Source organism: Felis catus, chromosome D3 (assembly GCF_018350175.1).
Source record: "Felis catus isolate Fca126 chromosome D3, F.catus_Fca126_mat1.0, whole genome shotgun sequence".
NCBI classification, from domain to species: Eukaryota; Metazoa; Chordata; class Mammalia; order Carnivora; family Felidae; genus Felis; species Felis catus.
Genome location: NC_058379.1, coordinates 76,895,617 through 76,908,089, shown reverse-complemented (window position 1 = coordinate 76,908,089; position 12,473 = coordinate 76,895,617). Strand labels below are relative to the sequence as shown.

Sequence of the window (12,473 nt, the reverse complement as noted above, 5' to 3'; positions counted from 1 at the left end):
TTTACAGACGTTCCGCGCTGGAAGAGATTCAGAATACAGCTTCAATCTGTTAGTGTACATTTACCCCGCCCCCCCCTCCCCTTGGCCCCAAGAAAGGACAAAACTCTACAGATAGAGGGCTCGGCTTCAGATAGAAGAGAGGACGTTTTGATTGTTATACTTTTAATCCACTTTTTTACAAAGGAGGAAACAATGTTTAGTTTTGGTTACCATTAGCAAAGCACTTTCTCTTCCTTTATAGTGAAAGCTCTTGGAAGAGGCAAATGCAGACGTACCCCCCGCCCGGGAACTGCAGTGAGGAAGAGAGGGGGGCGATGCTAACCTAGTCAACCATACCGAGCCCAGAGCACCAGGTAAGCAGTAATATACAAGGAATATGTGCTTAGGGGCACCTGGGTGGCTCAGTTGGTTAAACGTCTGACTTAGGGCTCATGGTTTGTGAGTTCGAGCCCCGTTCTGAGCTGTGCTGACAGCTCAGAGCCTGGAGCCTGCTTTGAATTCTGTGTCTCCCTCTCTCTCTGCCCCCCCCCCCACACACACACACTCTCTCTCTCTCAAAAATAAACAAACATTAAAAAAAAAAAAGTAAAGAAATATGTGCTTAGATGCAACCCAAGTTTTACACTGAAGAGTTAAGAGGTTGAGGATACTGACCGGACCAGTAATAGCTGGATTCTGCAGTCTTGGGTCTTCCCACTGAGTAATTTTGCTGTCTGAAAATGTTAAAAAAATAAATAAATAAAAAATAAAAAATCAGCGTATTAGTTCAAATCTAGTCTACATCAAAAATGTTTTAAAAAGAATTATTTCTGGATTTTGCAAGAGCTGTCCAATCTCTCATACTGGTCCCCCAAATAAATCCCTTAGTGTTTCAGGGTTAGAAGAGAACCATGGTACGTAGCACTCCACCCCTCATACTGTTTAGTTAAAAACACGCCATCAAAAAGGCAAAACTAAAGCAAAACCATTTATTCACACGGTTTTTGGCAGGAAATCTGCCAAAATTTCAATTATAAACCCCTGTTCTCTCAAGGATTTATAACTTGATCTTGATGTTCCTTTAACTGAAAAAGGGCATAAGAGGTCTTAGTCCCTAAAGAGTGAAAACACACACAGGATTCGTCTCATTTCAAATACTTTTTTCTTGGCTTGTCGTGTTGAAAAAACCCATTTTCAATGAAGAACCCGACAATGAACCCATGAATAATCCATGACATGCATCACCCATATGCACGCAAAAATCAAGGCAACTCCGGCGGGCCAAAAAATGAGATCAGCTACAGCAGAGGAAGATTGCAGAGGAAGGTCTGCCTTTTGGCCAAGTTGGCAAGAAGAGATTTCCTTCTTCTAAGTGAGTCAATGTCAGCAACACTGTTCGATGCTGCCTATACAACCACGTCAGGGGTGTAGGTGATAATATGCAGTAGCTGCTCTGAATCACTTGGGTTTTGTGACTGTGCATGATTCAAGATTTTAGGGATTACTGTGGCGGGGGGGGGGGGGGCGGGGAGGGACTTGCGTGAAAGATACAGGGAGGGCAGACTAGGAGAAAATGGGTTCTCCCTGGAGTTTTAGGGAATCTAAGTTGGCTAAAAAAAAAAAAAAAAAAAAAGGAAATTATTTAAGAATACGGATTCTGTTTGTTTCCTGTATACTCTGTAAGAGGACTGAGAAGAATAGCTAATAAACTCAGTTTTAATGACCATACCGGGAAATTTTCCAAGTCTGACATAATTATTTTAATAAAAGGAGAGGTAAAGTTTTAAAATGAAACCACCAAAAGGCATTCTGGGTCCCTTACCTCCTGAACAGAAGACTCTGGAAAGTCAAAGTTGCCATTGTGATGGAGAATGGGAGAGAAGAAAACCAAATAAACAGAACACAGCTGAGTAACAGCTCCCTGGACTACAATCCCATCACCTGGATGCTGTCAAAGCGGAAGTGAATCAATGAGCACCCACACGTGGTCCATCCAGACTGGAACTTCAAGCCACTGCCTCTCCCAGTGGCCTCAAATCCAACTCTCCTAAAACTGAACCCATCATCTTCCAGCACCCAAAACCCTTCCTGTGACTCTGTATTCCCGAAGGCCAGTATCAGTGCGCTCACTGTTCAAACCCAGCGCTGGCCCCACGCCCATCCCCCCTTGCCATTCTCCTCTGGTGCTCCCGAAACCGTCCCGTCTCACTGAAAAAGCTGCTTTCTGGAGGGCGCATCTCTTCCGTGGACTATTCTCTATGCTTCCCTGGCCTCGGTCTCACTCGTCCCTGTTCAAGACCTCCTTTGTGGTTCTGCCAGATGCATCTTCCTAAAGAAAGGATTTGACCGTTGCCACGCCCCCTTTCAGAAAATGCCTCAGGACCTCCTTCCTGCCTGCAGAAGGGACCCAAGCTCCCGTCCCTGGCGGGCACCCTTTGACCTATGTGCCACGCCAGCCTCCTCTGCACGCTGGCCATTTGCACCCTAAGCACCGTTCTCTGACCGTGGCATAGTCTGCAATACCTTCATACGCTGGCATGTTCTCTCCTTCCTGGGGTCGCTCTCCACCTGGCTTTCCTGGATACATCTTACTCCTCATCTGGGATCCATCTGAAGAGTAATCTGTCCCTAAGGCCCTCCTGCAGACATCCCAGAGCCCTAGTGCTCAGCCATGTACTGAGCAGGTATGGTCTTTGCTTCTGCATCTGCAAAACTGGTTCATTCCTCTACGCATCACTTTTGAAAATACCTCCTGGGACCCCCTACTAGAAGTCCCTCGAGGACAGGGGCTGGTGTTACTCATCTCTGCAGCCCCCTCTGCACCATGGAACGCACCTCCTAGAATGTGACAGGAGCCTCGTATGTTATTTTTCAAATGACTGAACGAAGCTGATGGCGAAAACAGATTCCCTCTTAAAACAGCCTAAGCCTTCAGAACCACGTAAGTTTCTGTGTGGTTACAATAAAGAACGATTTTGCAGCTAAGCATTGTCAATATGTGAACGTGCGGTGGCCGTTTGCTCATTTTTTTCTAAAACTTTTGAATCTAAGCTCGCTTTTGGTCCTCCAACATTGTATTTCAAATACAGGGACAAGAATGAAGGAGAAGAAGAAAAACCACAGTTAATTTATAGCTATGATTAACTGGTTTGGTAAGACTGTTGGCAGGATTTTACAGCCTCGCTGGAATTTTATTTTCTCTTCCAGCTTTGTATCCAAGACACCTGAGGCCACGGACTTAGCCGCTGGACACACCTGGTCTTTAAGAAGAACCACAGGACCCTCGAGAGAGGTAGAGATTCAGGTCAAGATCTGCCTTAACTTGACTCCAGGCTGGAGACAGGGGCTACAGAGGTCCAGACTTGGTCTCGTCTGAAACTACCTCTTTAAGATGGCTGAGTATTTTTAATCTTGGAAATGTGTGACTTCTTAAAAGAGTTTCATGAAGCAGAAAATAAATAGCCTCGTTACTTAAAAGACAAGTCTACTGCGGTTCTTTGTCATTCATGCGCAGTCACACGTCCTGGTCACGATGGAAGGTAAGAGGACTGTGAATCTCTCACAGGCTGTGTGCACGTGTGAACTGCTACACGTACGGATGACCTGGTTCCTGTCCTGCACGCAGGACAGCAAAACGAGGTGCAGAACTTTGTTAGAAATCAGATAGGAGAAAACTGCTTAGAAGGAGAGGCTCGTTTGGAAGGTGATACATTCCTAAACGGCACCTACAAGGTGATTAAATGCATTTTGGAGTACCCCTGCTGGCTGCTTAAAAAGACAGCTGCTTAAAAAGACAGGTGTTCCTGCACTTTTCACAGACTGCATTTTGGTGAAAAAGCAGACGGATTTATTTTAATGGATATGTACCCTACTTTATAGCCTGTGACTGAGCAAACCTTGACAAACCAGGGAGAAATGGCAGAAATGTTGCATCTACAGCAAATGAGGTGATCGTAAACATAGCTTCTGCTCACCCAATTTCCACTCTTATTATCTGGTTTGGAGAACTTTTCTGTATGGTCGAGGCAGGGCAAACTTTCGTCTCCAGGTGAAGCACCACAAGGAGCACCTCTTTTTGTAGCTTAGATCAACCAGGCTCTGTGCCAGGCCTACACCATCCCCAGGAGCAAAGGGAAGCCTCCCGCAAGCTGTCTGTTCTGGCGAGAGGAATGTGGAGCGAGGGAGCTGTGCGTCTGGAGGGACCGGCGGACCCATTAGGAGTAAGGAACTGCCCAGGCATGCAGCAAAATCACCCTGTCCTGCCTCCCGGCAAACAGAAGGGGGTCGAGCCTCGGGCTGGAGGCACAGCGGCTTCTCTAAGGCAAGTTCTCTCCACCTGCTGACCAAGGACATCAACTTCCCCATGTCTTCACCACTGACCCTCCACGAATTAACGTCATGTCACCATTTATCAAGCATCTACTACAAACTATGGCAGGACTATGCACGCCACTAGAAAAACAGCCTGTGATCTTTATCGTTTCCAACGTCCACTAGGACGGCCCTCTGTGGTAACGTTTTTCTGGTTTGGGGGCCCTTGCATTAAGAGCGTTTATAAAATTCTTCTCAGGTTGACCTGAACATCAGATCACCAGCTAGAACGTGGCCACAAGGTTGTGTGAAACGTTCTGTGCGTAGCAGACCGAGGCTGTGTTACTGGTTAAGGCCTTATTTGAAGAGAAAGATCGTTATTATTCGTACCCACCTTTGAAAACTGAAACTGAAATGCATAAAAACTAAAAGAGAAATTATTTTCTGGTCTTGGTGGGAAAAAGAGGTTTGGCCCCTTCCTTATTTTAACAGATCATGTATGTGACGAGTAGAATTATAAAGAGCATATTAGAGAAAAAAGTAAGGTTAAAGCAGTTACGGTAGCAATTTAGGCTCACTGTAAAATTCTGGAAAGTAGGCAAACCCTGGATACTTTTACTGGTCAAAGACAAAACTAAGCCTACGTACCCTTGAGATACCTGATTTTTACCAAAGGGTTAAAAGGGCAGCCCGCCCCTAATCCATTTAAGACTTCCACTTTTGGTGTAATTGTGGGCCGCTGGGCTTCTTGCTTATTCAGTTCCTGTGCCTCAAAGTGAAAGTGTACAGGCCACTCATTCAGTAACCCCCAGAAGAGGCACAAGACCTAGGAGACAGTGGCACTCCCCATCCACGAGGAGTCCTTGTGGCCAGATTTCCCACCAGTGGCTCATCAGTGTGGTTTGGGTTAGTTAAGAGAACGTGAGGCTAGAGAAACCCGGCGTAGACTTGCGGTTCATGAACCAGATGAAAATAAAGATCAAAATACTACCAATTGCACACATTTGTAAATAGAATTGAAAACTTCTTTCAAATACGTATTTTTCCGAAGTTTTAAGGGATACGCAAAAATATGCTCCCCTGGAGAACATGTCACTTCAAAACAACAACAACAACAACAACAAAAACAAAAAACCCGCTGCCTAAAAGCAAAACCTTTATTAGTTTAACTTTTAGTTGAAATGAGAAACCACGCATTTATTCATAGGTGATGGAGCAAATACGCTATAATTTCAAGATACGAACTGTGTATGTATTAGTGCGTTGGGTGCAAAGAAGCATGCTATGAATAGAAAATAAGTCAGAATGGGCTTCTTGCCTTAAGACCTTTGAAAGCAGTGTTTAAGAAACTTAACATGCTGCTTCAAGCACTGCTCACACAGATTTTTGACTCAATCATGACTTCTAAAAGCTTATTTTCTATTACTAGAGTGTATTTATTAAAAGCGCAGAAATCAAGGGGTTATCTACCCCCCCCCAATTTTTTTAATAAAAAAAAAAAGTTAATAGGCCACAAGATCAAATCGGGTGAAAGCCTGATGGGCTAGTTTAAAGCAAACTTAGATGAATGCACAGTACCGTACGAGGGCACTGATTCTCTGGGATCATTGTCTCCACATAACACCTGGCTGCCTAGACAAAGAGTGAAATGACAAACCTTTCACTATAATATTTGAATGACTCCCTGCCCCCCCATCCCTTTACCTGCAATGCCTATGTGTCTATAAAAGAGCCTACTTACTATGGTCAATATAAAATGTTCGGCCATCCAAGTGAATTCTTTCTTCCCAACCAGGCTGGTATTAGGAGTGGGGAAGGTGCGGGGGAGAGGGAGGGAGGGAGGGACGGAGGGACGGGGAGGGGGAGAGGGAGAGGGGGAGAGAGGGAGAGAGGGACGGAGGGAGGGAGGGAGGGAGGGAGGGAGAGAGGGAGGGAGAGAGAGAGAGGGAGAGAGAGAGAGAGAGAATCCAAACATTAGCTAACAGTTCCAAAAATCAATGGCTAAATTTAAACACTCTAGGACACACTTTTTATTCTTCTCTTATAGGGTGCAGTTTTAGGTTATAAATAAACCACAAACATTTCAAGTTAACTCTTGACCACATGTTCACTAGTCTTAGAAACCTTCACTCACTGCATGATGAACAGGAAACAGGGGTTCATATTTCAAAAGCTTCAAAGGGAAACTTCAGCATTCCATGCAACAGTCGAGTTTAGGATTGAATAAGCTCATTTAATTAAATGAATATTTCCTGAGGACTGAAGGGAGGAGGAAGGTTAATTTAAAAATGTCAGAGAGATGCTTTAGCCCTGTCACCAGGTGGCTGAAAGCCCTCATACGGAGATTCTCTGGGGTGGGCTCTATTTGGACTCAGGAACTAAATGGATTTGGGTATTTTTTCCAAGGTAAGGCTGGTGTGCCCTCATTGTCTCAACTGTGCCCACTTGCTATCGGAAACTCAGGAGTCCAACAGATCAGGACAACACGTTGCCTTTCACGTCTTATCTGTCTCCGGCACTCTCTGGGTTCTTTCCATCTAAACCCAGGAGCCAAACAGATTCGGAGAGAGTGAGGGATATTTGTATAAAACCTGCTGAGTAAAGACTGAACCCTAACTTTTCTAGGTTCAAGTTGTGCCATAACATACCACACACCAGGCCAACAGAAAAGTTCTTGTGTTTGGAAGATCACCATCAAAGAACTCCCAGCACCCTCATTCTAAAAGCGTCTCAAGTCCTTGCCCGCCCCTGCCCGCCTTCCTGCCCTTGTAAGGCTTTTGGACTTGGGGAGGGCTGAAAAGGACGTATGGCGCAAGTTTCGTTCAAAATCCAAATAGCTCAACTCCAACTTGGGCCCCCAAAGAGAATAAACTGATAAGAAGTTAAATTTATAAAACAGTCCTCAACAAGGAAGAAAAACAAGAAAAACAGGGACTGCAGGCTAAATGACTTACAGAAACTGTCTGTGATTACTTAGGCCTTTTTCTCCCACTGTTTTTAATGTGTCCATCCCAGTGGCTAAATTCGCAATAAGGACAGAACTCAGGGGTTGCTGAGTTACAGACTAAATGCGCACTGCTCAAACTGTCACGTGTAGAGAATGTCCCTTACATCCTAGGTACCAAGTCTACTAGCTGCTAATAATACAGAAACCTCTTTCACAAGTACTGGGTATAAACTATATGTACTATCAGAATTCAGCCATGCACCCATTCCTGTTAAGAAACCACAGACCAGCGGGACCCCAAAAGCCTGGACAAAGGGAAGGCCCACAGGGGCTCCCCATCAACACCGGGCAGATGAACGGATACACATTTTCGGACTTGTCCACGCGTCTCCAGTGTACTCACAGGAAGAGGGCCAAGGTCATTGGGGTTTAAAGAGGCCTTTGACCGCATATGAACTGGAAATTTCAGGCGTGGATCTTCCTGCAAAAAAAATAGACAAGGCAGAAGACGTTAAGGGTGGTTCTGTGTGTGCACTCACTGGTTCCTCCCCTCCTGGAGCTGTGTGTTCCAAGGCAACCAGGCTGCGTGTGCATGGATCTGCACTCTTGTCTGCATGGGGGAGGGGAGGACCTTTCTTGGTCTAGGGAGGCTGGCTGACCAACTCGCAAGAAAGAGTTTACTCTTCTTGTCCTTGGTAAAAGCAGGATGGTGAGAAGCTTTAAATAAAAGGTTAAGCATTTTCCCTGAGACCTCGAGCAGGTGAAGAGGAAAAGTCCCCGCAGCGATGTTACCATGGAAACCAGAATGGAGGGCGCCAGTGAACGTGAGGCTCCACTCTGCAGAAGGAATAGGGACAGTGGTTTGGAAATCTCTCCGGTCTTGAGCTCTGTGTGAGGGCAGCCAGCCTTTCCAACGGTGCCTGGGTTTCCCGCTGCCCGCCCTTCTAACTCCTTGATCTAGAGCAGAGAATCTGAATCTGGGCTGAGGGTCATGTTTTGCCCAAACATAGACAGCCTCATCACAAAAAGTTTCATATCCCTACCAGAGAACTTTCCTGAGAGCCCTGATCAAACTCTGCAAATGAGACTCCCATTTACGTCCTAATATTCAAAAGTTTGCCAAAGATTTTTCTTAAGGGCTATGGCTCATAAGATACTACAAAGAACCCACGAAAGAGAAATAGATGTGCCCTGACATCTTGGGTCGTGCTTTCTGACTTAGAAAGAACAGGCAGATGGATCATCTTGCAACTACCCTGCTACGAGCTGGGCACAGGATCTCTGTTGCTTCGGATGAGGAAACTGAGCAAGACAATGAGAGAGTGCCCGAAGGCTCCGACCCAGAGTCTGGGAGCTGCCTCTCACTTACACAGACTCAACGAAAATGCGATGGAACGCTGAGAATTCCTACTTTCAACTCCAAAGATTAGAAAACAAATGATAAGACTCAGAATAGGACATTGTCAACCAAGTAAGCCTGAGATTAAAAACAAAACAAAACACCCCAAAACCGATTTCAATTACATTAAAACCTTTGTTGCTGTCAAAGTACTAAAAGGTTTTTTGCCTCAGCATTTTCCTAAGTCAACAAGAAAATGAAATAATCGGTATAAATCTTGGAAAATAATAAAACTCATTTTGTGACTGATAATGGGTATGAAAATGTTCTAAAAATGGATTATGGGAATGGTCGCACGTGATTGTTCGATGGTCTAAAAACCACTTGACTGTGTATTTTAAACAGGTGAACTGTATGACATATGAATTATACCTCAAGCACGCTGTTAAAAAAAAATGTCCCAAGTCAACAATATAAACCATTAATATCTGGATTATAACAAAGTTACAGACAGATTCTTTAACTGGCAAAATCTACAAAAAAACAAACCCCAAATCGAAAACTAAAGCCAACCTTTGCTTTCTATTAACTATAGCACACTACTCCGAACTGAAGAAGAAAATCATGTTAGCGGTTTATGATGGCTATGGACCCTGAACCTTATAGATATCCTTTTTTAAAGGGGAATCAGGGGCATGAAGCAGGCCCAATATTCCCCTGTGTACTGGGACACATACAGGACAAACGAATACACTAAGAGTTTGGATTTATAAGGTCCAATTAACTGATAATTTGGGTAAATATTTGTGATAGGCTGAAACTTGGAGCTCTAAGCTCCACAAAAGCCACCCGCTCAGGGATAGCTCACAACCACAGGGCCCCCGCCCCCCCCACCCCCACAACCCCCCTAACCCCCCCCCCCCCCAGGCCACTGACTATGCTAGCTTCCGGACACCACACACAAGACCGGCCGTGCTTTGGAATCACACACACTCACACACACACACACACACACACACAGGCTACTGTGAAAGACAATCGGTAAAAAGCTGGTGATTTAAAGCACAAACAGAAAGAAGAGGCTGAAATGACAGAAAAGTGCCAGGGGATGGGGGCGAGGAGCATGAAGTATAAAACTCAATCTCACAGGTCTGCTGAAATGGCCTTGCATAGAAACCCAGACTCAGTAGAATGGGAGGGTTAGAGGCCCTCGGGGTCACATTATTTCATTGCACCATCACAAGTCAGAATGACAGCAGCAGTCGCTGCCTTCCACCAGGCTCTCAGGGCTAAATCTAGGGGGCACTGTTGAGCCCCTCCTCCCGGCATGTCCCCTCAACAAGGAGGCAGGCTCCCCAAGGTAATGGGGCAGGTAACAGCAGCCAAGGCCTCGCGAGACTGTGACAACTTTAGGGATGACAGTAAGAATGCTGTTTCAAATGGTAGAAATAAAAACGAAAATAAATGAATAAAATACGCAAACCCCACTGGGTAGTTTCTCCCTGTCCCCGGGCCCAGGAAAGCACGTTACTTCACTATTTCACAACTGCTTCCCTCAATACAGTTGGAAGAGTTTTTAAACAGAAGGCGAAGACCATCATTTTAAAAAAGGGGCGGGGGGGGGGTTTCCTAGCAGAATTATTTAGAAACCTGTAAAATCTGGGGACGCTGGCTGGTTCAAACACCAGCTGTGGTTTTTTTTTTTCCTTCCTGGAAGAGGTCAGCAACCATGCCTAGGCTACGCTGAGTCTTATTAGTTTGGACCTGGGTAGAAAACAAACCGGCAACTTCATTAAGGTACATTCTTGCTTGCTACAAAAATAAGCCAACACTTTGTCCTGTAAAAGGCAGAGATACACTCTTACATACATGCCTCTGGCTGCTTCCTTAGCAGAAGAATGAACAAGTGAAGTCCTCTCGTAATCTCCCCTCGGGCACTTGGTGGCCTCCCGCATGCGTCCCTGGCCCTGCTGACCCAGGTGGAAACAGACTGATGCTCACTGGATGTGGCCTGACTTCATCCTAGACAGACCGCTGGCAGGCTGCCTGCATTAGTTGTGTTTGTGAAGGCTGTGTTTTATAAATAGACTTCAAAGGGAATTTTCCCCTATCGATGCATACAAGGGAAACACTGGCCTGTGTCTTTTCATGTTGCCGGTTAACGCAGGAATCAAGCGCACACAGGCTGACGGGGGCAGAAGTGGTATCTTCATTATTCTCAACCTGACCTACCAGTTTCTCTTCCTGTTTCCATTGGAGCGTTCACATGCTACGAATAGCTACGCTGTTCTCTTTAAAAACAAAGCCAACCCCAAACCAACTCCAAACAGATGCTAAGCTGAAAATTATCTTTCCCCTTCCCTCCATCTTTTATCACAATAAAGCAGCAATGGGGAGAGTGGCTTCCACACAGAGCATTGTATACAGGCCTTTGTTTGGAGGGGGGCGGGGGGAGGCAGCTGTGTGCCGGGGCGTCTGACTTTAGGGAGGAAGGGTAGTAACTTGTGGAATTCCCAGTTGCTACCTTCAGGGTTTTCTACAGCGACAGCAGCGACAGAATACTGTTTCAACGCATTAAAATTTTAAATCGGTGCCATCAGTCAACACCAAGTATCTTGGGTCGAAGGGGGCCACTGGAAATTCAAACTGGGTTTCATTCAGCACCGATGCGGGCAATAAATAAAGCCAAGTGCTATTTAAAATAAAAGCTGTCCAGCGGCAGTCACAGTGCAGTTGTGGCGTGAGAGACCGAAAAGGTTAGGAGGCTGGGCTGCTAAGCTAGTTCAAATGACTCAAATCACAGCTTACACTGGCAAGCCACGGCGGCTCCATACACTAATCCATCTACTGCGACAATATTTACCCCTATTTCTGGAGCTCCCCTGGCTGGCCGAGGGCTGGAAAGCCGAAGGTTCTGTGTCCACGAGGGCAAAGACCTAATACCCAGTCTCTATTGTGTCTATTTGGGCACCAAACAGGTGCCCACTGTTCACTCTCCATGTGCCCCCCCGACCTGTACTATCACCTTCAGGCTAAGAGGCAAGTCAAACAAAGCAACATGCCAGCAGAAGGGATCAGGAGCTTACTACATGAATGTCACCAGATCTAAATGACAGATTCCCCTGGCAGGCCACTCCTGTACCTCCAAAGAGGAAGACCTTTTAGAGCGGTTCTCAGGCTTTTCAGTGGCAGGAGCCACGGACGCTAGATGCCCGGCAGTAAAAGGCACGTTCCTGCCCCCAGTGCAGAGAATGTCCTCGTGGAGACATGCTGCCTCACGATCCACTGGATTGTAGAGGGTGAGCCCTCTAGGGACTAAGTTAACATACACTGCGGGCAAAGTGTGAGTGACAATCCAGGTCACTCTGGTTCAGGTGTCTTTCTTAACGCAATGTTTGCTGTCCTACTGACTCTACTACACTAAGGGTCTTCTCTAGAAATGGGGATTTTAAAGCGTGCGTTCACTGTTAGCCCAAGCTAACAACCACCCAAACTCAACCGGCTTTCACATAACGTCAGTTCTAAGCACGGATGACAGAGGTCAGAGTTAAGCTCTGTATCCAGAGAGTGAGAGAGGGATAGGGACAGGAAGGGACAGGGACAGGAAGAGGGCAAACCTCCCGCAGCATCAGAAGTAGAAACAACAATACCAAGTTTGGTTTCATCATAGGTCCAGAGATCACATGGTAGAAACAAACCGCTCCCTTCCAAAAGGACTACGTGTGGTGTTAAATAAGGCACGGCGAATTCAGCCGAAGAAATGAAGAAATGACAGAGGCACGGAAAGTTCTACACAGGCACCTCTGATTAATCTCGTCATGCTCGTTAACGCAACACACGGAGTCTTTCTCCTGGGGGATTCAGGGGCACGTGGAAGGGGAACAGGATGAGAACAAT

General features: G+C 45.9%; 1 protein-coding gene across 17 annotated transcripts in view; it reads right to left on the bottom strand.

Moving 5' to 3' along the window:
* Positions 1-12,473, bottom strand: part of NEDD4L (NEDD4 like E3 ubiquitin protein ligase) — a 346,987-nt gene that overhangs the window by 39,283 nt on the left and 295,231 nt on the right. For 12 of the 17 annotated variants that reach the window (XM_023242040.2, XM_019815349.3, XM_045042412.1 and 9 more), the window contains 4 exons: positions 7,641-7,718; positions 6,032-6,086; positions 5,869-5,922; positions 655-713 (listed from right to left, as the gene is read on the bottom strand). In XM_023242040.2, coding sequence (XP_023097808.1) covers positions 655-713; positions 5,869-5,922; positions 6,032-6,086; positions 7,641-7,718 — 246 coding nt within the window. The remainder of the gene's footprint in view (positions 1-654; positions 714-5,868; positions 5,923-6,031; positions 6,087-7,640; positions 7,719-12,473) is intronic. The other 5 variants (XM_023242041.2, XM_023242042.2, XM_023242032.2 and 2 more) reach the window with 1 other exon arrangement.